This window comes from Anomalospiza imberbis, chromosome 3, assembly GCF_031753505.1.
Source record: "Anomalospiza imberbis isolate Cuckoo-Finch-1a 21T00152 chromosome 3, ASM3175350v1, whole genome shotgun sequence".
Classification (NCBI taxonomy): Eukaryota; Metazoa; Chordata; class Aves; order Passeriformes; family Viduidae; genus Anomalospiza; species Anomalospiza imberbis.
This window is the reverse complement of record NC_089683.1, coordinates 61,749,638-61,774,623: the sequence shown is the minus strand read 5'-3', so window position 1 is coordinate 61,774,623 and position 24,986 is coordinate 61,749,638. Positions and strand designations below refer to the sequence as shown.

Below are 24,986 nucleotides of genomic sequence, written 5' to 3'. Positions count from 1 at the left end.
ATTCCATGTTTAGGACTTGGATCACTTACAAGCAGATAGTCCCTGCTCTAGCAGAAAGGCAAATGCTGGCTAGGATAAGCAAAACAACTTCATGAGGAAGCCTGCATGACTTGAGTTACCGCTAGTGATAATACTCCTGTAAACTGCATGCTGATACCAAAACAACATTTGACCCTTTCCTCTCAAATACTGAAACCCAGGGCACTTAACTCACTGGGAGAACAAGGGTGGGAGACTCTCGAGCAGCCTTCAAGAGACAATGCTTCCCTGCTCAACTACCAGTGAAAAAGGGCCTATTTAGTGAGTAGAGGGTTTCTCAGACATTGCTCAGCCCTGAGAAAGCTCACTTTTATGTTAGAGCAGAGCCCAAAACTTTAAACGTCCAACAGCCCCTTCGGAGCAAGTTTCACCTCCCGTATTCATTGATTGGATTGATGTGCAGATATAAAGTAATGAGCACAAATATAAGCAAGGTAGGAGTCTATGAGATTATTAGTTCTTCTACTTCCTTTTGATGGGAAGTATTTAAAATAATCCAATACAGAGAAAACAACTAAAGGAATAAGTCTTTAAAAATATGTAGAGCTCTGTGTGAGTTAAAACCACACAATTTCTCTGCTTGTCTTAGCATGGCTCTGACCCATAAAAATCACCATGCTAACAAATAGCTTTTCTGAAAATTTCCACTGACAACCTTGATCTTCTGCACAGACCTGAACAGAAGCACCTGTATCAGTTCTTGCATGATCAGAGCCCAAGACTGAAAGTTGCTTAGGACAGAGGCCAGGACTGCATGTGTAGGCATGTGAAAGCAGGTAATAAATAGCACAGTATAGTTTATTGTTGCTTGGGATGTAAACTAAATGCACTTTTCCCCAAACTGCATTCATTTTTCAGTGACAGAGAACTTACTTGCACCAAGCTTAGCTCCTCCTAGGAACTGATCACTTGAGCTGAAAGCTGACTTGTGCCAGACAGTCAGGTGTAGACATGATTGCTGTAGCTGAGCTGGGGTCACACCATCAAAGACAAACAAGTGTTTCCACTGTGGACAGGCTTCTTTCTTCAAGACAGGAGACTTTTGCTTTACCTCTGCTTGGTCTGGAAGGATAAGACAACTTCACCCCCACCCCCCAAAAAAAAAAAAGAGTTCAGCAAGGTTACTGATTTCTCAACCAGAAAACAGACATTTTGATAACCATATAGAGGTTAGAGGGCTTAACTAGAGCCCCTTGGTTTGCCTTAAATAGTAAAAAAGTTCAGCCTTAGTGCAAGGTAGAACATGGTGCTCTTATGTTTATTTTGGGCCCCACACCTTTTCCTGCCAGCCTTCAGTGCAGGTGTAAATAGGCTCTTGTAGCTGTCACTGACTGGTGAAGGAGTCTTTGCTCCACATGCTGCTACCCAATAGTGCCTCAAACCTTTCAGGAGATGAAATGCCCACCCATTTCACCAAAAGTGGGTGCCACAACAGGTGAAATGGCTTTATGAGATGTAAGTTTACTCTACTTCCAGTGGCATCTGATGCCTGACAGCAAGGAAGTAAAACAATCCCACATACAAGCCACTCAGCACACTGAAGAAAAATTCATTTCCTTCTCTTTCAAAATATCAAGAACCAAGAGGATGAAATTTTTCAATGTATCCAGAGCAATACTAAATTCTGCAAAGGCACAGCTGAAACTGTGACAACAGCCTCTTTATTTGCACCTTTTTTCCCCTCCCCTAATATCTAAGAGCACACACATCTAATGACATAATTAAAATGTAAAATTGAGGACCAATAGGGTATGTGGGACGCATCACTACCATGCAAACTGCTGCTGTTCTGCAGACACCCAAGTGTCACCATTTCTAGGAATTCTGATCAAGAGCATGGGCAATGCCACTTTCCCATGCCAGTCTCCTGCTGAAAACATGTTAATATGTACATTTGCATGGAACACATGTGACAGTCTCTATTTGAAGTGTTAGGTCTCAGACATACCCTTTAACAAAGGAGTTCAGCATTCCAGCAGATCTCAGCACAGGCAAGTTCTTGGCCCCAAATAACATAACCTGAAGCTGGCAGTTGAGAATTCCTTGGTCTTTGTTTCCTGAAAAAGGAGCACTTATCACATGAAATGCCCGGTTAGTTCAGCTCATAGCTTAAGATGCTGCTAAAAGTAAGTAGGGGAATGCCTAAGTGGCACTACTGAGATAAGGAGTCATAAGGCTGGACTAGGAACATTTCAAAGATTTTAATGTTTGTACAAAGAATGATTCACACACAAAGCAAACCAAGCAGTGAGTAGCAGGGTGCTTTGTGATCCCTGTTCCAAAGACAAAGCTTTCTGTTGTGTTTATGAAAAGCAAATACAGGGCAGTACACACAGAAGCATTTCTCTGGAACAGTCAGGAGCAGTAGAGAGAGCCAAACCCATGGTGTGATACTGCTCCGCTCGCAGCTGAAGGCACACAGAGCAGAGACCCAAAACAGGCATGCATAGTGAGGAAAACCAGAAGATACAAAGTTGGTAACTTTGTGGTCATTTGGAAAAAAAAAAGGAAACAGAAAAACCAAAACAGTTAATTAGATCTTCCCATTGGTCTCTGCTGCTGTGGTCCTGAAACAGAGAGCACTACTAGAGCTCTGAATGTCTGTACATACACCTCACCAAGTTCTAGGGAGGTAAGGAAAAGGAGGTTTTCCTATCCCTCCCTCCCAAAGTGTTTATTTCGCTCCAGCAGCAGGTGCTTGCTCTGACATACTACAGCAATACTTAGTGTACCTTACAAGTTTTCATTACTATAAACTGAATCCTGACTATACACTTTGAAGTTAACACCTTCCAAGTGAAACAATCTCCCTAAGAGGAGACCACTGGAGGAAGCCAAAGGTGCTGGTCTGGTATCCTTGCAGATACTTCCCTTCCAAATTTTCCCCAGATTGGTAGTCTCTGCCTTGTACAGCAGAACTGCTGTTTCACCTCCAGAATAACCTCTACTGGTAACATCATGACAGGCACAAGTTTGGAAAACAGCTGGATGCAACATACTGCTGCCATTATAATGTACAACTTTTGTGGCATTATAAAGAACAAATATACAAAGCTTGAAAATGTTTTGATTTTAAATAATCTAAGCTATAAAACACCACAAAGCACCATTTCCTGTAGCTGTTAAAAATCCATACAGGAATATTACATGGACACTTTGCCAGTCCTTCATTGATCTCAATTCTTTTCTAGCCAAGGAATTCACAGAATCATAGAATCATTTATGTTGGAAAATACCTCTCAGATCATTGAGAACAACTGTTAAGCACTCGTGCATGCCAAAGCATTTTATACCTTCAAACTGGAGGTTCTGATACTGGGCTGGTACCGACAGTCTTGTAGACACGAGGAGCTCAGCACTGTACTGGATAAGATAATCATCAGGCTTCTCAAGCTGAAGAAAGGGACACACAGAAGCCTGCATTACTGCAATCATTCTCACAGCTTTTTTCTGTTTCCAACCATCTTGCTAATAGGCTAGATTGACAGCATCTTCCCCTCAATGATCTCATAGGGGTGATCTTTCTCACAGCTTTCACTACATCTTGCTCTTAAGGTACAATTAAGCACAAAAACTTAGAATCACCTTGGGTTTGAGTGGGTACCAGTCAAACTGCATCAAGTCCTCTTCAAAATTCCATGTTGCCAGGGGAATCACCACTTCCCCCAAAAACACCCTGTATTTGAGAGCTCCTGCATGCCACACAGAGATCTGAAGTTGCCGACTTCTCAGCTGGGAGTGTTCAATCTTGTACTAGAAAGACAAACAGCATTTACAGAGCAATGCACAGGATGAATGCAGACACACACTCATGACCTGCTCCCAGGAAACCCAACCACAGCACGACTGAAGGCCTCTGGATGCAGACAGAACCATGTTGTCTGACTGTGCTTTGCAATCTGAAAAAAAACCAAACAACTACTTACATATTAGACATGCTGAATAATGCTCATTCAAATAGAAAACAACATTCTAGGAATACCTTGACTTGTCTTGCTAAAGTTTTGGATTATAAATTCAGAACTTGAATAACTCTTGACCATTTTTACTGGGGGTTTGGGGTTTGTTTTTGTTGGTGGTGTTTTGTTTTGGTTTTGGGTTTTTTTTGTTTGTTTTTTGTTTTTTGTTTTTTTTTTTTTTTTGTTTGGGTGGGGGAGTCTTGGGGATTGTGGATTTTGGGTTTGTTTGGTTTTTTTAGTGGGGTTTTTTTGTTTGTTTGTTTTTTGGTGGATTTTTTGTGTGTGTTTTGTTTATATACATATATACATTTATATATACATATATTTTTCTGTTTACACTCCCAGCAGAATGTGGCTGCTCTGAAAGCCAGTTCAAGAAGAAGACACCTAATGATGGTTCTTAAATTCCCATTCTGGTCAGTGAATATCTACTTAATGTAGTCATCAGGGGCAAGGAAGTAATTCAGCTGATGACTAATTAAAGCCTTGATCCACTCTCCAAACATAGTTAAAGCCCTCTGAGACATTGCTGGGTATCTAACACACCCCCTGAGACTGGCAAACCCAGCCCACAGGTGACCTGCACGGAAAGCTGGAGGCAATGGCACAGGCAAGGAAATCAGTACCCATATTTAGGCTGCTGAATCACAAGCTGGGTGTGGGCTCTGTGGCTCATCACCCTGAGTCACCCTGGGCTCCAGTGACTCCCGAGAGCACTTACACAGCTCTCACACATGCAGCTACCTCCAAATGCAGGTGCCTCAACCTGCAGCTGAATCCCACCCATTTGTATCTCAGTGTCATGATGAAGCTCACCTACAGTAGTGCCATGCACTTTTGACCATTTTTTGCTACTCTGGATGAACTATAATTAATTTAAACTATTAAAATAATTAAACTATTTTAAAATATTTCCAAGTAAACACCTTTAGAGTTTATGCAGGCAGTTCAGGCATGGCTCTCACTCTCCTTAATCACTGCTGCATGACTGGCATTGAAAAAGGACTATAAAATTAGGACCAGTGATTTCAACTTCTGGCCATTTTTTCTGCCAATTTAAATGCTACAGACAGGCTTTGGGCTGTATAAGAATCACATATATTACAAAAATCCTTTTATGTTATTATCAAACTTTAACTATTGTCTTTACAATTATTTTGCTTGTTTCACTCAGTATTGATCCTTGATGTTCATACACACCAAGAGTTGGAGGTAACACTGCCACTTTTGTGTAGTTCAAGAAGCAACACAAGTTTGCCTCCCCACTACCTTTGTGTCATATATCTTCCAAGATAATATATTACTGAAGAACTCATCATCTTATGTCCTACTGCAGCTTGCCAAAGCACACACACAAAAAATGGTTTGCAGTGATCTGAGTACAGTAGTGGAGCTGGGAAAGCTGGGAACAACCAAACTAAGGCAGGCTCTCCCAGCTGACAGTACTCAGCTTCATATTTAATGAAGTATCTGTGAATTAAGAATAATGACTCCTGTTTCCTATACACAATTCTTACAAGGATGCAAGAAGCAATACTGAAAGGCATTAAGGAGTTGAAATCATAACTACTCTTCTCTGCTGGGATTATTAATGTTTGAAATTAGACAGTACAAAGAAACAGCCTGGCATCAGTTGCAGAGGGAAAAGGAAGGAGACACTGTTTTAGAGATGGTGGATTTCAGTTGGCACACAGTTAACTGTTAACTTCCAGTGGCACTGACCAAAGGGGTATCACTTGAAAGGGATATTTGTGTAAAATTCCAACTGTTCTCCAATACAGACAGTTTCTGAATGTACAAGAAAAAGCATCTATGGAAGACACTTTGCTTTTGCCACATGGTAAATCAGACCAATACTGGTATTCCCTAAAAGTACTTTATTGGACAAAGGCAGACTTCTCTAATGGTTTGCAATTTACTGTTGCAGTTCCAAAAGCAACTCTCTCTTATTTAGACTGAAAAACCATAATTTTTAAAATTATTGTTTTCAGTGACTCCTAAATTTGCCCCATCAGGTCAGTTCAGAACTTGCAGGATTGTACCATGGAAATGCACACTTAGCAGCATGGAACTGCAAACCATACCTTCAAAGTCTCATCAAACTCTGGGTCCACTGTGCTCTTTTTGACAGCTGTCTTCCTCTTACTCCAAGGAGATTTATCAGGAAGTAAATAAACCTTCACATACCTTGGAGATAAAGATACATGGAAAGTGATCAGAAGGAGCAGGGAGGATCAAATGAAAAAAGCAATTAGATGAGAGGAGATTTTTCTTAATTCTTAAACAACTTTATTGACTTTGTAAGTTCCCAAGCAATAAAATGGCAAAATATTAGTTATACATTTTCTCAAAAAAAGTAGACAGACTAAAAAGATCTTCGTGTACCATTCAGCTAATGTATCCAATTCCATTGTACTTGGGAAGGGATTAAGATCTGAATAGGAATCCTGTCTTCATACTCTTGGCCTCTGATAAAACAGCCCCCTAAAGAAGTCACCTTGTCAGTTGTAGTGACAGCTTTATGACAAAAACAAACAGCATATTATGTGCTCGAAGAAAAAAAATATAAACTCAATCAACTTTAGAATCACTGCTACTTGTCCCCCAGCATTCATGAAGAAAATCTCATCTTTACAACATCAGGTAAATAATACAGAATAACTCACAGGTCTTACAAATGCTAATTATTCTAACAGCCACATTAACGAAAATGGGAGATTGCCTCAAGGGCTCAAGATTGCCCTAACATTGATTCAAGAAAAACCAGCCAAAAAAATTCTGGAAGCTGAGTTGGACCAATATCAAGCACTACTGATTCATACCCAAAGTTTCTCAAGTGTAGGTCAAGTGAACACTAATACTTAAATATTTCCCTTAATATCAGTTCAGTGGGCTGTACTTGTGTTATGGCTTCAAAATCAAAGAATTTCAGGAATAGAGAGTGTTCCCAGCTTCTCAGGGAAAGGAGCAGCTGTTTACATAATACAAAGCATTTTTAAACTGTATTTGTACTTAAACATATTTCAGATATTATTTAAATGAATTTTAAAATAACCTCTTGATTAACTTACTGGGCAAATAAAATCAGCTGTATCTCATATCATCAATGCAGATCTTACACATATTCCCTATTTTTTCCAAACTGATCCATAGGTAAACCTAGTTTTTAAAATATACAGGTACTAGAAGAGCTATCTCCTCTTGTTCTATGAGCCCAGATCATTTTAATTAAAACATAGCTAGTCAGACTTCAAACCAGCAAATAAGCTAAATAATTAATCAGGTTTTAAACATCAGTTAAAAGCCTACTTTTCAGCAAGCATGTCAAATAAGTGTGCTGTACTTTTTCATCTGGCTTGGAAAGTAACAGAAGTATATAAATATATACCCAGAGAGAATATAATGTTTACTACACAGCACTTCCCACATTGCCTTTCAGGCTTCCTGCAACTGTTTGCCTGGCTTAAGTACCAGGGGACTTAGAGAACCTTGACCCACTTCTGAAGTGCTCCCAAACAGCCCTTCTCCACAGGCTGCTCTTCCAGCAAGGCACTGCTCATCACCAAGCTTGTCTTTATGAATATTCTCTGCAAGATCTGCACAAAATCCATTGTCTTTCTAGGTGAAGGTGACTGCACGTCCACGATTCTGATGTGGGCACTCAAATGCTCAAACGTGGCAAGACAACAGGGGCAATAACAGGTAGTCAGGGATTCTACCTGGCGATTTTGTGTCAGCGGTTCCTGCATGGTCTATGAGGACTCTTGAGTGATAAACAGAGAAATCACCAAGGCTTAATTATCCAACCAAAAATGTATATGGCATATTTTATCCACAGAAACATCTACTTATTCCACTTACAACAGTGCATAATTATTAAACAGCTTTAGATTTTAAAATATGTTGTAGCAACTGAAATGTTTATTTTTATCACAGAAGATGGAAGCACCCAAGTAGTATAGCAACCACCCAGTGACCCACAATGGGTCAGCAGATGAATTAGAAACAGGACATCTCATGTTTCAGCCACAACTTAAGAATTAAAAACTGAACACCTATTCCTGAGGCCCAAAGGAACTCAACCAGCAACACACATACCCAACTGCCTGCTCACAAGCAGGGAAAGAATTCCTAGCAGAAAAATGGTCTTAATGGAATAAGAACAGGCATGAAACCTATTTGTTTTGCAGTGTCTATCAGTGCAAAGGGTTGGTGTGTATGTTGGATGTTCTGAAGGTGCCAGCATGGCATTTCACTTAGAATATGTATAAGTATTGTAAAAACCATAACATTTTCCTTATGTTTATTCTTCTCTACACAAATACTCACGGGTTACACTTTTTCTTCTTCTCCTCTCCGTAAGCCAGGTTCTTGCATCCCTTGATGCAGATTTCCAAGATGCAAGCTCTGAAGTTGTACTTTAAGGCAAATTCTACTTCTCCTGTGATGTTAGCCTTGCCAAAATTGCCAGACTCAGTGCAAGTGCTGCTAAGGCTATACAAGCTCCCCTAAGAAAAGACAAATGTCTGGTAAAAGCAGCTTCAGATCAAACAGGACAAAACATTTATTTCCCTCAGTAATCAGTTGTCTTTACAGCTATCACTGTCAAAGTACTGCAAATCATGAAATTTAGGGTAATCTGTATAAAGTAATCCATTGCTTCCATAACATCCCTGAAAATCATGACTGCTTTGCCCTCTTCTTTTCAGTAAACCTTCTAGGCTGAGAAAATGCTTTAAGAAACTTCTGGATCTAGAAACTGTTTTCATATAAAACTGCTATGTTGCTTCCCATGAGAAAAATGGGCTGTCTGAAAGAGACTAAAAAAACCCTCTGAAATCTAAAAACATTAAAAAAAACCCATTGAATTAGATTGCTTTTAATACATAGCTAATAGTAGGGTACACTACCAAGACATTTGGTTCTACCATGTATTAGTGGAAATACCAAAGTGGCCTGTACATCCAGTAAATATTTTACAAGATGTCCTGATTCCATATAAAAATTCTGTTCTCTGTATTGCAGACCATTCAGGAGAGATTAAAACATGAATACTTTCAGCTGTTGTATGTAGGTGCATAAAGATGCTCCCTAGCTGACCTCAGCTACTTTGCTCTCCCTTCATTTACTTCCACCTTCGGGGCAAAGGCTTGGATGCTTTTTGTATGGTCCATCCACACATATAAAGAGCAGTTGTGTCTAGCATCAAGAGAAGGCAAGACACTGGAAAGCAGGAAGAGACCAATCCTTTGTGTAGCCCAGCCCAAACACGTAACTCTAGGGTGTTATCTTGCCTTCACTGTAATAAATTATCAACTCAGAACAGTTTGATCTCCATTCATTTATAATGATATTCTTTAAGGTGAGCCCTAGAAACCTTTTACATAGCATTTGTCACGAAGGCACCACTGTTGTGATCAGTCTCTCAGCAACACTGCCCTAGATTGCTAAGATATCTGTTTCAGATCACTCCTCCCCCCAAAAATAAACACCAACCCACACAGGACTGGTTGACCAAGGAGTTCTGCATTGCACAACCCAGCAGCTACGAGTGCAAAGCAGTGTTTGCAAGATCATATCTCTCTTCTGTGGAGATGCTTTTCTTCCTTTGTACAACATGCCAAATACTCATTTCACACCAAGGGATTTATTAGATTAAAGAGGCTACCTACTCTCTCTTTTCAGCTCTCAGCAGCACACTCACATGTCAAAAGAAGGGTCAGAGTGCTTACTGAGGATGTCAAAAGAAGGGTAAGGACTATTTTGACCCGTTGCTGGTTGCAAATAACCTTGCTCCCTTCACAAGAAGTGTATCAGTTTAATCAATCTAACTTGCAGCTTTGTTCAGCTCTGCACTTTCATTCACTAACATATTTTTATTCACCAGACCAGAAAATGTTTATTTTCCACCAAAATCCATTATGGCAATGGAATGCAAAGAGAGTTTTGTCCTAAGCTCATATGTCCCAAAACAAAATTCTGTGAGAGTTCCTCATGTGTATTCCACAGAACACCCTATTTATTTAGGAAGGCTGGATAGGTGCTATGATTAATGATGTTTGGACTGAGTATCACTATGTATGTCTCCCACCTGATCAGGCATCCCATACATTCTATGTGGAAGTCACCACTTTAGGTTCAGTGAGCAGGGATTTAGCAATGACTTAACGTATTGTACTTCTGCTGGCATGACTGTGAGCAATGCCATCTGATGTTCTGGAAGATCTATTTTTTATGGAGTAGCCTTCAACATCCAACAATTACACATAAAGAGAAGTTTAATGGATTTTGACCTCCACCTTTATAAGACAGTAGAAAATATTTCAGTTTTAAGACTGAGCTTTCTGTAGCCCAGCTCAAATGGTTGTCACTGGAATCACAAATGTAACACAAAACCGTTTACCGTTTGTCAGCTTAACACCTCAGATTCCCCAGTGCAATGAACTACAAGAGAGCATCTAGGTCCCTGTGTGTGTTACTGCTTCTCTGTCAAGTGAGCAGTCTGGTTTAATTTTGATTCCCCAAGTCATTTTAGTTCCCTTCTTTACAAGATCAGCCACGAATTCTTTGGATACTTCACCTTGCTTAACCTCATCACTAATAGATAGAAATTAGCTTCCAAGTTAATCACAGAGGCTTTAAAGCACTGTGCTGAATTCATTTATAACCAGCTTCCTTCTCTCTCATTTGCACTACTCAAAATGCCATCCAACACAGGATGATTCAATGTCATCCCCTAAGCCTATGAACTGCTCCCCTGGCTTCCATCACTGTCAGTTTCCTCTTCATTCACTGGCATTCTGACATTTGAATTTCCACTGACATTTCCAATACCACAGTTCTTGCAGACTGACAAAACCCTCCTGGTAAATGAGGCTTGAAGAGAAAAAGCCAGATACTAGGTGAGAAAGTACCACGTTCATAATCCTGATCCTAATAATCAAATGGGAAGAATGTTAGCTGCATTTGCAAAATTCAGAAGAAGTTGTTCTATCAATTATTCATGATCAGTGGATGATATATCCATCAATTATCCATTATTAATTTGCCTTATGCTTCAAAAGGTTCACAGTGTTCCTGTGAGGACTGTGTCAAAGGCATCAGTCTTTCATCAGATACAAACTCAAGTGCAATTCTTCCTTCGTTTTGTAATATAATCCAAAATACACCAACATTCTGCACAAGCTTTTATATCTGCTCCCTTTAAACCCCTCTTCTATTGTGTTTCACCTTTAACTTACATGTTTTCTGCCATCACAGAAAACCGTATCACTTGTGGGACTGGTTGTTATGTCTTCTTCCTCCTTGCAACTACTTTTGCTCTGAGTTTCACTGTCATTTTGGGCCCCAGTGATGAGCTGTTGCAGACTGGGTGTACTTTTCATCTGTAAGAAATTCAGAAAGTAAATTTTTTTTTCCATTTAAGAAAAATGGAAAAAACCTGCTGATTCAGAATGTTATCAGAAGAAAACTCAGTAAATATCTACAACTGACTCTGATTAAGGTCATGCAGGTGGCACACCTTCAAAGATAATGTAGCAACTTAATTTAAATGTTGATTTATAACTCTTTCAACCCAGTTAGTGGTACACTCATTATATTAATTTTTTTTTTAATCAACATACCACCAGCTAATCTAAGGGTCACAGTAACAGCAATTACTAACAGCAGTCTACTAATAACACACCAAAAGTAGCAATATACTAATAGAAGTCCTTATTAGGCCTTAACAAAACAGTAATTTTGGAAGAATATATAATCTTGCCTCCAAGAAATTAAAACCTGTATTTTGCAATACACATGACACATGCCCATATTCACCTATGCAAGAATGAACATAAGTTGAAAGAGATTTGAAAATAGAAATAGACTGACAAGTACTCTTCCCTTTGTTTATAGAAAAAATGTTAAATTTCCAAGGTGTTCTTGACTTTGTTTTGACTATGTCCATTCATCTTTCCAATTTTCACCTGAAAACTCGGATGATTTCTGAGAGAGTTATATATATCCATATATATATATATATATATATATATACCCCAATCAAAACTCTTAGAGATTTCTCTTCTGCCACTTCTGTTGCCAAGAACAACAGCTAATAGAATGAAGTGCTGAAATACAAACACATAGGGCTGGAAACATGCTCAAAATATTTGTGTTTGTGGCACACCACTTCCTGGGTATAATACAATCTATGGAAAGTATGTTGACACCTCAATGGATAGGAAAAAAGCAAGGTAAGAAATTTTACATGGTTAGGATCTAAGAAAATAACTTACTTTAAAAAGTTGTGTAACAGATTACCTGAAAGACTAAAAAGAATATAGTGTGACTGAATCAATAGCAAGGATTAGGACTTATTTCCACAAAGGAAACAGGAAATGTGAAAGAATCCCTGCTGCACAGCAGCAGACGGCACTAGAGAATGAGGACAAGAGGTGAGATAATACAGTGAAATACTTCTGAAAAAAACAGGTTGTGCAAAATCTTAACCAGTCTGCTGTTATTATAACACACAGAAATTGTGATGTCTGTTAAGTGCCCTGCCTTAAGAACAGATGCAAGAATTAAGTTACCTTGTGAGAGGGAAACAGACAGAAAATGCATTCAGAATATAGTCTCAAAAAACCACAAGTAAACCCAAAATAGTTTCTCTGCTAGGAAATACTATCTTCTGCTTTATAAAACCTGAAACACAACTAATTTCACTTACTAATCAAAACAAGCTACTACACACTGAATTTTAGCTTCCACTTGGATCAGAATGACTTTGCTATTGTGCAGTACAGAACATAAGAGACTGACAAGGCAACACAGCTACCAGTACTAAACTCGGCAGCAGGTCTCACAAGCCCAGCCCAGCTCTAATGTCTGCTTCTGTTGCCACAGGAGAGGTATCCCACAGCTACCAATGCACTACAAACAGCTCCCAAACATGGCACATGCCAGCTTGTTCCCCCAGTGAGGCACAGATAACTGCACTTCCCTTAGTAAACTTAGGGATTCTAAAGATGAGAGGCCCTCAAAATCCAGACTTTACACTGGCTGGTATTCCTTGCTATTGGATTTGTTTTTTCACTAATACTGAGTTTAAGTATACTCTCTTTCAACTTTAATCCAAAGAAATCAAGCTCTTCATGCATTACAAATTTAGAAAACTTACTTAAGAAACAGATAGTGTCCTCGAGGCTTAAGCAGTGCCCCAGTCTTAAACACTGCACATTCAAACTTGTGATTACAGTTACTACTTCACAGTCATTCCTTAGAGAAAAATACAGTTTTCTAAGGGGGGAAAGCCACTGTTCTGATACATGCTCTGAAAACAAACATTCTTTCTGAGGTGGAAATCATAAAAAAGTAAGATTTCAACATGATATCTTCTTATAAATATAATTAGTTGTTTGGAAAGTGTAATTTAAAACAGGTTCTGTCCCATAACTTAAGACATAGTTTTAGTTCTAGCTGTTTACATCTACCCTTTCTAAAGGCAAACAAAGTTGAAGGACATTCACAATTAAAAAATCAACATTGTTTCTCGCAAAACTAAAATTTTAGCTTAAATATAGTCCAATTGGTTCAAATGACTCAGAAATAGTGCTCTGGCACAGAAACACTGAAATCTATTTTTCAAAACCTGCAATGCAAAGTGTGGACATAAGTCTTAAATTTTTAAACAGGCAATTAAAAACCCACACAAATAATTTGGATTCTCCTACTAATTAATTTCTTAAGCCAAAGAATCCATATCCATCTTTTAAACATGGCAGATTGTTTGTGATCAGCATGCAATGAAGCATAGTCTGAATTCACATTGCCTCCAACTGTGATGTTTTTCAATGCATTAGAAAGGCAGTGCTCTGCCTGTGGAATAAAGCTAATACCAAAGTGTGGTTTGCCACAATGAAAGCAGCATTCAGGTAACCAGTAATTGTTGCCAATTCTATTGATAATTTAATTGCATACAAAAATACCAGAACTAATTTCACAGAGTTCTCAGATGTTGTTGGGCCAATTCAAACTGCCCAGTTCATGCAATTTGACATCCTGTCTCTTCCATTTATCAGCACCTAACACTTCTGAGGAAAACGAAAAAGTGCACAAGGGAGCTATAAGCAATACGTGCCACAAGGTCTGGGCCAAAGCAAGGGCTTTTCTCAGCATCTAATCCAGGCACTTAGCAAACCACACTGACCTCATTCAGACTAACAAGGCAATTCAGTAAGTAACCACAATATGGAAAACTGAGTATGGACAAAGTTCAGTCACTTAAGATCTGAAAGTGTACAAAACAAAATCTTCAGTGTAACTCTAAAGCAGAAATGTGAGATCATCTTCAGCCCTGCACAATTTATAGGAAAACAAATGACTGGATTTTTCTCAAACTTCTCAAGAAAACACAAAGCTAGAGACTGCAACCAAAGCAAAAGGAAAAGGGAGGTTGCATAGCAACTATCAGCCATGCTTTCTCCCTGCCAAGTTAAAAAATGCTCAGAAAACATCAGGATGGGTTTGGGATGGTCATAGCTTGTCCCGTTCAGCAGCAAAATGGGCAAGAAGACGACAAGACAGATCACCTCCCTGCAGCCCAACAACCACATAAAGCAGGTATCAATTCAAGCTCAAGAGAATCTGTGAGCACCTGAGAGCAAAATGTCCCATCCTCGACATCCTTCCCCTCATTTTGTAAAAATCTCAGTCTAACACTTCAACTCTGGGCTGACATCAATTGTGCAAAATCTGTCAAAAACCTTGTGAAGAATCAGAGTTCTGATCACAGTCAGTGAACACCAGCTACGACCTGTTCATAAAATAAAAGAAAAACTCCACTGTGCACATGATTGCTCTCACAAATGTATTTCACTCTGATGCAGCTCTTACAGTTAGAGACTGTGCATAATAATATGGATACCCTGCTTGTAATGTTGATTGCAGTATCAGACAGGCTCCTTCTTTGCTTTCTTCTTTCCATACTCTTCCCATAATCTGTGGTTAGGACACATCTGTCAGCCATATCATTCTGGGACTTTGATATTTCTGAAGATAAAATAAAGAGAAGTCACTATAACAAACTTCGCAAGCAATCCTATAGATTTATAGGCTAATTCTGTAGCTTTCAAATCGTCATCCTGCACCTTTAGCATTGATCTCCTAAGAGTAAGAAACAGAAAGAAACAGCTGGGAAGACAAGTGGTTGTTATATTGCATGTAATTATATTTTGCCTGCCTAAATCTTTCATGCTGTTTCAACTGGAAATTATACTCCTTGCCGCCTATCATTATAGCTGCTGCAAAGAATGGTAAGCCATCAAACACAGCTCCCTCTCAGAAGCAGCTACTACAGTCCCTGTGTATAGTTTGATTTGTAAAGTGGTTTGGTTTGGTTCAAGATAAAGGCAAAATCATAACAACAACATAAATCAACAAGACAATGAAAAGGAGAAAGAAGATCATATTGGAAAATATTTAGAAATGTATCCCAAAATATGGATGAAAGGAGGGATATTACATACACTGGTCCCAAACCACATATAATTCTAAGAACCTGAATAGCCCTCATCAACTTCAATAACATTACTCATATGGATAAGCTTATGTCCATACTTAAGCACCTTGTTGAATTAGCACTTTGGTAGCATTTAGTTTATTGGCAAATAAATCTACAGGATGATTGAACATCTGATACCCCACTTTTCACTCTTATTCCTCAGTGTACACTTAGAATTTTGCTTAAAGGGAAGGCAGCGCTCATCCATGATTTCTGAAGTTGAATATGAGCAGGCTTAACTGCAGATATTTTGTTGTCAATCCCAGATAGACTCTCATGAAGAATTAAAAATTTATAAGTAGCACATGAAATAGCTATCATATGTTTAATTCATACAGAAGAAATAAACACTTCTCTCACAACATGAACCTCTGTGGAGAAACCTCAGACAGCAGACAATGCGACATTATGGTATTCAAAAACAATGGCACTCAAATGTGATTTTTAAAGACACTCTGGGTTAGTTTTGTTCTTAGCAGCAATCAGTCCTCAGATGTTTACTGTACTCTGTGTACACCATTAAGGCACCATGTGACCCATTCAAAGGCAGGCTCAATTAAGCCATCTCTGTAAATGAAACCAGGTTTTTAGCACACACAATGAAATCAGAGATCATAAAAGAGACTGGAATTGAGAGTTCTAATGGAATAGATAAAATCTGAGTGCCTTGACCAGCAGTAGAGGCAGAAACACCAGCCTTGTCTCACACTCTCTTACAAGGAACAGGTTATTGTGTGAGAAAACACAAACGTTCAGTTTTCATATTTATTCCTCTTTTGGCTTCTCTACCCAAATATCATTAAGACTGACACTCTCTGTAGTGCCAAGGGAAAATTTTCACTGCAAATAAAACTACAACCAGTAATTCATTTTACATTCACCAAAGGGCCACCATTGGATTATAATCTCTTCTTGCTGCCAAGCCACACTGGAACAGGAGGTAGCAGCATAAAGGAGCAGCTGTACAAAGGCAGGTTTTGCTGCACACACTGATCCCTCGTTCCTGCTGCTCTCAGACACGCACACACACTGGCTCCAGTGAGAGAGTCAGAGGCAGAACGAGCTTCTCCAGGTTTATTTACTGCAGGACACAAGAGCTGGGTGTATTAAATACCTCTGCAAACCAGGACACTTTTATCTAGACAAGATACAGAGTACTAACTTTAGACACTCGTGATCAAAAACATTTTGGCATAAATTGTTTCTTTAAAGGCCATTACCTGATTGCCTTTTGTTATAATGATGTCTCAGCCAACACTGTGGCCAAAAAATTGAAACATTTGACTTTGTTATTCTGGAATGACAAGACAGTGAAAGCTACTTACTTTTTATATGTGTTGTGAGAGACAAAAACAAGTTTTCCACAGATTTATTAAACCTTTTAGACTCTCCAAGTTCCTGCAAATGGGAGATGCAACAACTAAGAAAACACAAAATATTTGTAATTTTAAAGTTTCCATGATTACATATCTACAGACCACATAACAATCAGATGGTAAACCTGCAGCCCTTTACTCACTTCTGTAGACAAATACATCTGAGGACATACATTGACACAGTTGGAAACTATCCCACTAATGGACAAAGATGGGAAGTAATATTTCAGTGCCATGGCCTTTCACATATAAGTGGAACTCCTCGCAGAAAGATCACATACTAAGTTCACAAACACAGCTAATTACATCACTGATTTGTGGTAAGGATTTAATACTTTTATCTATTACAGAACAAAGTTTTCATCAAATTCCACATAAGTACATAAGAATGTTTACAGAATTGCAATGGGCTTCAAAACCAGGGCCTGAGGATCCAGTCCAAAATTAAATGAAACAGTAATTTAGTGCAATTTCAGTGAGTTTCAAGCCATGTTCTACTATTCTGTCCACTAGAAACTGCAATGCAAAGGCAGCCATCAAATTCACTGTTTCGCATTCAGTAATGAAAGTGACACGTGACTACTGAATGTCACAGGAACAGTGGGTCCTTCAGGTTTGAGTGGAACTCAGATCTCAGTCCAGTCTTTCTGTGATGAGGCACCCAAAACCAGATGCAACATTCTAATGTCAGGTAGAGTGGTTAAGCACTTCCCTCAAAAACTGAAAACAAATTGAAAACAGCCCTCATAGACTCTAAATTTTCCCTCCCAGTATCCATGCAGCATAAAAATAATGACAAGGCAGCAAAAGGCTGCATTTATATTGCAGAGTGATATTACAGCAGTTATTTACCACATTTCTGTGGCTGACCTTCTCATATGAATGACACCCTAAGGGGTGCACTTACAGGTACACTTTGCAGATACCTACATTTCCCATCACATTGGTTCCTGCTGGTGATTCTGTGAAAGGAGGTGGAGTTGGAGGTACAACAGAAATTTTACTAGAAATTTAAGAGATAAACAGTGCAACAATTAATATATGATGGCAATAGATGAATAAATAAACCATGTCCATGCACAGTATCTTCATTACCCATGTTTTATGCACTCTATAAAGGTCTGGGTCAACATCCTGTGTCTGTAAGAGGTGCAGCACAGGTTTATTGCCTATTCTTAGGAATTAGGACTACCTTTCTACCTTCTCAATCTTGGGGTGCTCCAGGTAAAATTATTAAATTAGAACTATCAGGAAGAGCTAATTTAGGATAGGTTCCCTAGACTTCTATATGGCTGGCAGTATCACAGCACATGTCCTGAATTCTAAAACACAATTCCTGTCAAATGAACCCCATATCTTGTTCAGAGATGTTTTCAAAAATCAGTCATCTTTATTTACAATACTAAAAGGATCATTCCTTGCCTGGATTCAGAGCTGTTGAAAACCCTTTAAACATTCCTGCCATTCCATCTGTGGTAAATAGTCCTGGTCTGTGACCAAAAAAAAAAAAAAAATCTGACTGTTTCTGTTAGCACAATCACAGATCCTAAGGTAGCTAGTGGAATTCCTTCTTGATTCTTTTTTAGTTTTTACCACATCCAGGTAAAAGCAAGTCTTGGTCAGGATCTTATCCAGCACAATGTAAGTTTCTTTCTTATGCAGTTGTGCCTTGCCAGACAATTAGAATAAATTCAGACCATCTCATCATATCTTATTTCAGGCAGGGTTTTGGAGTTTCTTTTTGGTTGGTTTGGATTTTGCCGTTGTTGTTGCTGTTTGGTGTTGTGGTTTTTTGGTTTGGTTTATTTTAGGGCAGAGGTCTCCTTTAATAACATAATAAGCAGACTGTTACGTCACTATATATCACTGATAATAACTTAAGTATGGTCATGTTTTGGCCTCTGGTCAAAGAATTTATTCACTCTAAACGAGATTTTAAATTTTTTTTCAAGTTTGGTAAGTCAAAGTGTCCAACTTCATGTCTACTACTTATTGTAAAACTATCATATCAGCAATATCTCCCATTGAACAAATAATGATGCTGTTATGACACCTAGTAAACAACTTTCATTTACAAAAATTTAGAAGTATTTTGCAAATTTAACAGATAATTGTATAAATAGTTATGCAAAAAATATAAGCAGATAAAATTAACATAAAGCACGTCCCTTCATTTCAAGTGAGATACTATTACTCCAAACATAGTACTTACTCTCTGTTGTATGTGAGACCTATTCTATGGATTGTTGACAGCTAAAAGTGAAAATTTTTCTATGCTTTTATCACTTGAACTCCAAAAGTATTGATTCTTTTTCATAATAAAGGAATACAAACTACTAGTTGGTTTATAACATAAAAATATCACCCATATAAATTCGCAGTGTCCCAGGACTGTTTGTCCTTTTATGAGTCTTACCTCAGATTCTGGTAAGATTCCAAGAGCTTTGCACCAACTGTTTCATGTCTGCCTGTGAAAGAGGGAAAGAAAAAAACAAAGATCATTTAGTAGCAACATCAGTTACTTATGCCTGTATAACACTTTTTAAAATCAGTGCCTTTCAGGAAGTAGCCTGTGTTTACAGAAGCTCATGCACATGCAAGACAGGAATTAATTCCCTACTAATGCAGCACACATGCCAAGCAACACACAAGTTTCTCCTGCATCTCAAACCGTTCCATGGTTTCACCCTCCCCTGTTGCAGATGACACATTCAGATGAACTCTTCACAAAAGCTAAGGACAATCACAGAGATGCCAACACGCTCATTCCTACAGGTTGCTAAGTGCTGTCAGCCTTCCAGGGTCCAGGAGGCGGGCAGTGCATGGGCCCACTGCACTAAAGCACACTTCAGCCACAAAACTCAAACACTAAGGGAAGCTTGAAAACGTCTACAAGGGCAGGCACATGGTCAACTCTTGCCCTCATGAAAATTTGTTTCACTCTTCCTACTAGAGACCTGAGCAGAAACAATCAGCTCATGGATGTTAGACTTTTCAATCAGAACTCTTGAATACTCTCTTATTGTTAAATAACATTTGCTATATTTGATTTTAAACTGATTGGTCATGAAAATAATCTACCACTGTAATGAAAATATTAATCTCATTCTTTACAGAGCAGATACAAAAAAATTAATAAAAAGTATAACAATGTAATTTTTTTTTTTTTTTTACTACGCAACATGAGAAAACTTCACTGCAAAATATTTTTTTTTTCAGTTCAACTTATGTTCTAGTGATTACTTCAGTTATGTTATATTTTCAAACCAAAAGAGGGCACTGTCCCTCCAGGACTGAAGATTGCATAAAGACTACTGTGTTTCAAAATTTGTCACTTTTTAAACTCCTTTAAATATATCAGTTGGTCTAGTCAAAGGAACTAAACAAAACATATTTGTGCCTGCAAGTTTATCTTCTGTATATCCTTAGATCTTTGTGACTTCATCAGCATTACCACTAGACTGAGCAAAATGCTTCAAGAACCCACAAAGCCTTCATAATTCAAAGCGTGAACTGATTTATTTTGCTGGAAAAAATGGACAGACAGTAACTTACGCTATGAGAGTCAATATCTGAGAACAACGTTTTCCAATAATAGAGAGATTGATAAAACTACCAGCTTCATACTTGTTGAAAAGAATGAGGGGAAATTATTATTATAATGGTTATTGGATGAAACTGTGCTTCAAAAAGATCAGTCAACTAACACTTTAAAATCAGAAATTGTGTTAGCTAAAATGGACTTTAGTGAAATCTTTCAAAATTGTTTTAACAGGAACTTTAGTTTCTTAATATGCTACCTGCTGCCTTTCACAAATACCTACTATGCAAAATTTGCCTGATTATGCTCCCCCTTTTATAAAATTCTTCCTATTCAAGTTTCCCAACAGAGATTTAAGGCCTAGTTCTTTCCTTTTTAACAACTACTCTTAAACATAGATGCAGATACTGAAGTGAAACTGTATCATTTAACTACAGTCAGGTACAAAATTAAGTAGATGCACATCTGAAGTGGCACTTCAAGGGAAAGAAGAAACAAATCTTCTCCACCCTGCTAGTTATTGTAGGTGAAAAAAACCACTAACAGCTCCTTTGCTGGCAAAACACATTCCCCATAAAGCAATCCATCCACATACTTTTTAATTTCTTTTAGAGTGCTGTACTTTTAATGGCACTGAAAAGACCCAGCACAAGACAATGGCACAGCCAGCTGGCTGAAGGTAACAAAACAGTGTTTAGCTCTCTGCTGATTTATAGCTATGCATGGGGGTTTTTATTCCATTCTATCATTTCTTTAAACTTTACAACTTCCTCAGTGAAAATAACTGAAGTTTAAACTTTGACAAATGATGAATGCAAGATAATTTTCTTCCTGCACATATAACATTTCTATATTAATTTCACATCATTGTATTTCTTAGAAGTCTTACATGCTCATTAATTCGAATTTACATGGCCAGCAATATTCTTATTTTTATTACTCTGACAAAATAAGTTATACTTTAAAATGCACTCTGCTAAATTGCATTCATGTTTTATTTACTGCACAGACAGATGGACTGCAGGGAAGAAACATTGGATACAGTGTCAGACTACATTCAGTGTTTCAGTATAGATGAGAACTACACATTACATAGCAGTTTATGATCTGTTCCAGTGATTACCTTCACCTGGATATTTCTTTGCTCGTTCCTCAAAGAACCATTCACCAGCCTTCACTTTCACATCTCTGGAAAACAATCATAAGAGATTCAAATCAAAATGTTTGCAAGTGCATTTCTTCAAATGTTTGGTTACCATGTAACAATCCAACATCCTTTATTAATCCTACCGTAAAACTGAGATTTCATGACTATTCAATCTATTGACTGGTTTTGCTGTGCATCTGAAAAAAAAACAGGGAGGGGAGGAATCCTTTGGGGACATTTGTTTTGGTTTGGGGGGGGGGGGTTGTTTGATAGCTTGTTTTCCTTTTTGCAGTGTAGGACTGGCCATGGAAAGTGATGCACGCTGCTCTGGCCATTGCTCTGAAGGCAGGAGAGTCCTGGGCACACTCCAGTCTGCACAACCAAGTTGCAAAGCAGCCCAGGCACTTGTGCTGAGTGGGGAGCTGGCTGCTCACAGCTGCAGCCTTGTCTGAGAGTGAGGAATGTCCACAGTAGAGGACATGGTTCCAAGCAGAACCTGGGATGGCTACCAGGGAGCACTGAGCTGCACAGCCCTGGCAGCACAGCGGCTTCATGGCCCACCTCTCCATTTTCTGGAAACTACCATCAGTTACATTGATGTCTTACAAAGGCCCAGGATTACAGGAACAGAAAAGTAATGATTAGCAAGTACAAGATTATATCAAATTAAATAGCTCTGTCACAATCAGATTTTCAGCAAATCTTACTCTTCCTGAAGCCTGCAATTTAAACTTACCCATTACTAAAGAGAAAAAAAAAATTAACTGAGGATAGGATTCTCTGTATCCTTCAAGTTCCAAATTCTCATCTGAATGTCTTACTAATTTTTAGGGCATATATAATATCTCCCTTCTGTATCAATTTTGTGATGCTTACTATGAGATGAAGTCTCACTGCAAAGGTTTCCTCAGCGCAGGCACTGCTAAACTTTTTCTCTACCCAGTTGTTGATTTTCCTTTTACAAAATTAATATCTTTATTACCACTCCCTCTGCCAAAATTGCTTGACACTGACAACAGCATACAAACAGTAAATTCATGTAGGGCTTACCTTCTTAAGAAAGCAAAATCTCTAAATACAAGAGCCAAAGTGATACCCACAAATGGGCAAGGCAACAAAACCACCAAGTCTGCCATTTCACGCCTCACCTTATTCTGTGTCAAAACAAACTATAGGTAGGATGCTTTTGGTTCTGTCACTTGATTTTAAAGCCTTTTAGGCATTTTAATGATACCTTCATAAGTAGCAATGCAGACTATTAAAAAAAAAAAATCAGCACCCATGTAGACTGTACAATTTATTTTCATACCTACCCATAGATCCTTGTGCATAACTGAACACAGATGAGTTGGAAAATCAGGTTTAAGTAACTGAGACAGGATACTTACACATTTTGGATGCAGATCTATTAACTAATAAGTGTCTGAAATCTCTGTCTTCAAGGACTTTTTATTGGTAGTGTCTTGATTTTCACTCAACTCCAGGCCTCCCTTTATACTATTCCCACCACCCCCTGGTTATCTTCCAGAGTTTAATCTCCAGTTCTGCACAGATCCATGTGATAATTGAATCTACTCACAGAAGTTCTGGACACGCCTTCTTTGGAGGTGTTCAAGGCCAGGCTGGATGGGCCTCTGAGCAACCTGGTCTAGTGAAAAGTGCCCCTGCCCATGGCAGGATGGGTGGAACCCAGATGATCTTTAAAGTTCTTTCCAACCCAAACTATTCTATGATAATTAGATCACACACAGAATGAAAATAGATCTGAAAATACTTTTTTCTTTTCTTTTTTTTTATAAAGAGTGTATTGAGTTAAGATATGACCAAAAGTTTGAAAACAATGCTAATAAAGACCCTTTGTCAGGTAAAATAGACCAAACTCCTCCAAAACAAACATCTTTCTAAACTCCTAGAATATAGGATTCCTTTAAAAAACCCCAACATGCTATACTAACTCCATTCACATAAAAGATGCCTCTTCCAGGTGAAAGATACAAACTTTTTCAGTTCAGAAGGTTTTCAAAATTTCTTATTTTGTAAGAAATACAAAGTTTGCCTATCCTGCATGCTCTTTCACTGAGGTGTTTAAGCACATTCCTTACAAACATGACCCCAGTGTCTAGGGGAGAACCTCTCTAGTGCTACTGCTGCTGTTTGGGTCAGGAAAAAAATTACTCTAGTGATAAACAAGACCCAAAGTTACAGTTACTTGGGACTTGGAAATCAGCTCTTACCTTTCTTAGCCATCCTACTTTCCCCTCACCAGGAAAAACAAAAGCAGCTGAGCACCATTTACCACATTGCTGCACTCCCTACCCCTTCTTGAGATTAGAAGCTTTGATGTACAGTTCACTAAAGGCAATGGAAGAAGTCTGTCTGAATTTAATTGATTTTACATCATGACTAAAGATCAAATGTACTCTCTCTTCACTATAAAGAGAAATTCAATGACAGCTGGCATATCCATCTGTATTAGCAAGACAAAAAAAGGTAATTTCCTGAAGGAAAAGCAAGAAGGTCTTTTAATTAATCTAAATAACACTTTCTTGGTTTTATCATTAAATACCTGGACAAGCTAATTAAATAATTAAGGGTATGCAGCACTACACAAAGGAGCTTAACAACCAAGAACTCTCTATAGGGGATTTCCACAGTGGCCACCAAATAACTGGAAAGAGGAAGTGGAGAGGGTTATCTAGACAAGGATACGGAAAGTTAACTTTTGAATTTTCAGTTTAGTGCATATAGTTTGAAACATAGCAAAACACACACACCAAAATCTAGTAACTATTTTGTATCAAGTATGAATATAGCTGAACTACCTATTTTGCATATTAGTTGCTAAATAAAGTGAAGATTCAGAGAATATGTTGTTATCAATAGTTTACAATTCTCTTCCAAACTATAAAAAATTACTTCAAACTAGTACAAATTAGTTTGACTTGAGACCAATACTTTGCCTTATATTTCCCTCTCTTTTAATCTCATTTTGGTACCTGCAGAGGGAGTGGTCGATTCATCTTGTGTTGGTGTAAAGTAAATCTTCATCCAAATCCTCCTCCTTTCTACAGGGATATTTATCATCCAGCAGAGCTTCTGAATAATTTCCCAAACTATCATTCTTCACCAACATATTATTTTTCAACTAATGTGGAAATATATCTAAACCATTTTGCTTAGAAAGATTGCAATTAATAGAATGGACTATGAAGTAATATTTTGATATTTAAAAAATGTACCAGTAGAGTAAAAGAAAGATAATTTCCTGCATCCTGAAATACAAAAACGTGATGTAGAAGAAAAAAATCAACTAATTCAAAGTAAACAAATTGTATGCCTGACCATACTTCAACAAATCCTAGTAATGTTATTAATTGGT

General features: G+C 38.2%; 1 protein-coding gene across 4 annotated transcripts in view; it reads right to left on the bottom strand.

Moving 5' to 3' along the window:
- The window catches only part of SYTL3 (synaptotagmin like 3), a 34,357-nt gene that overhangs the window by 2,675 nt on the left and 6,696 nt on the right, over positions 1 to 24,986 (bottom strand). For 3 of the 4 annotated variants that reach the window (XM_068184703.1, XM_068184705.1, XM_068184704.1), the window contains exons 4-15: positions 21,584 to 21,648; positions 19,336 to 19,387; positions 17,850 to 17,922; positions 16,869 to 16,941; positions 14,908 to 15,032; positions 11,240 to 11,383; positions 8,328 to 8,506; positions 6,083 to 6,185; positions 3,625 to 3,792; positions 3,333 to 3,432; positions 1,988 to 2,096; positions 913 to 1,118 (exon numbers count right to left, since the gene is read on the bottom strand). In XM_068184703.1, coding sequence (XP_068040804.1) covers positions 913 to 1,118; positions 1,988 to 2,096; positions 3,333 to 3,432; positions 3,625 to 3,792; positions 6,083 to 6,185; positions 8,328 to 8,506; positions 11,240 to 11,383; positions 14,908 to 15,032; positions 16,869 to 16,941; positions 17,850 to 17,922; positions 19,336 to 19,387; positions 21,584 to 21,648 — 1,397 coding nt within the window. The remainder of the gene's footprint in view (positions 1 to 912; positions 1,119 to 1,987; positions 2,097 to 3,332; positions 3,433 to 3,624; positions 3,793 to 6,082; positions 6,186 to 8,327; positions 8,507 to 11,239; positions 11,384 to 14,907; positions 15,033 to 16,868; positions 16,942 to 17,849; positions 17,923 to 19,335; positions 19,388 to 21,583; positions 21,649 to 24,986) is intronic. The other variant, XM_068184706.1, reaches the window with a different exon arrangement.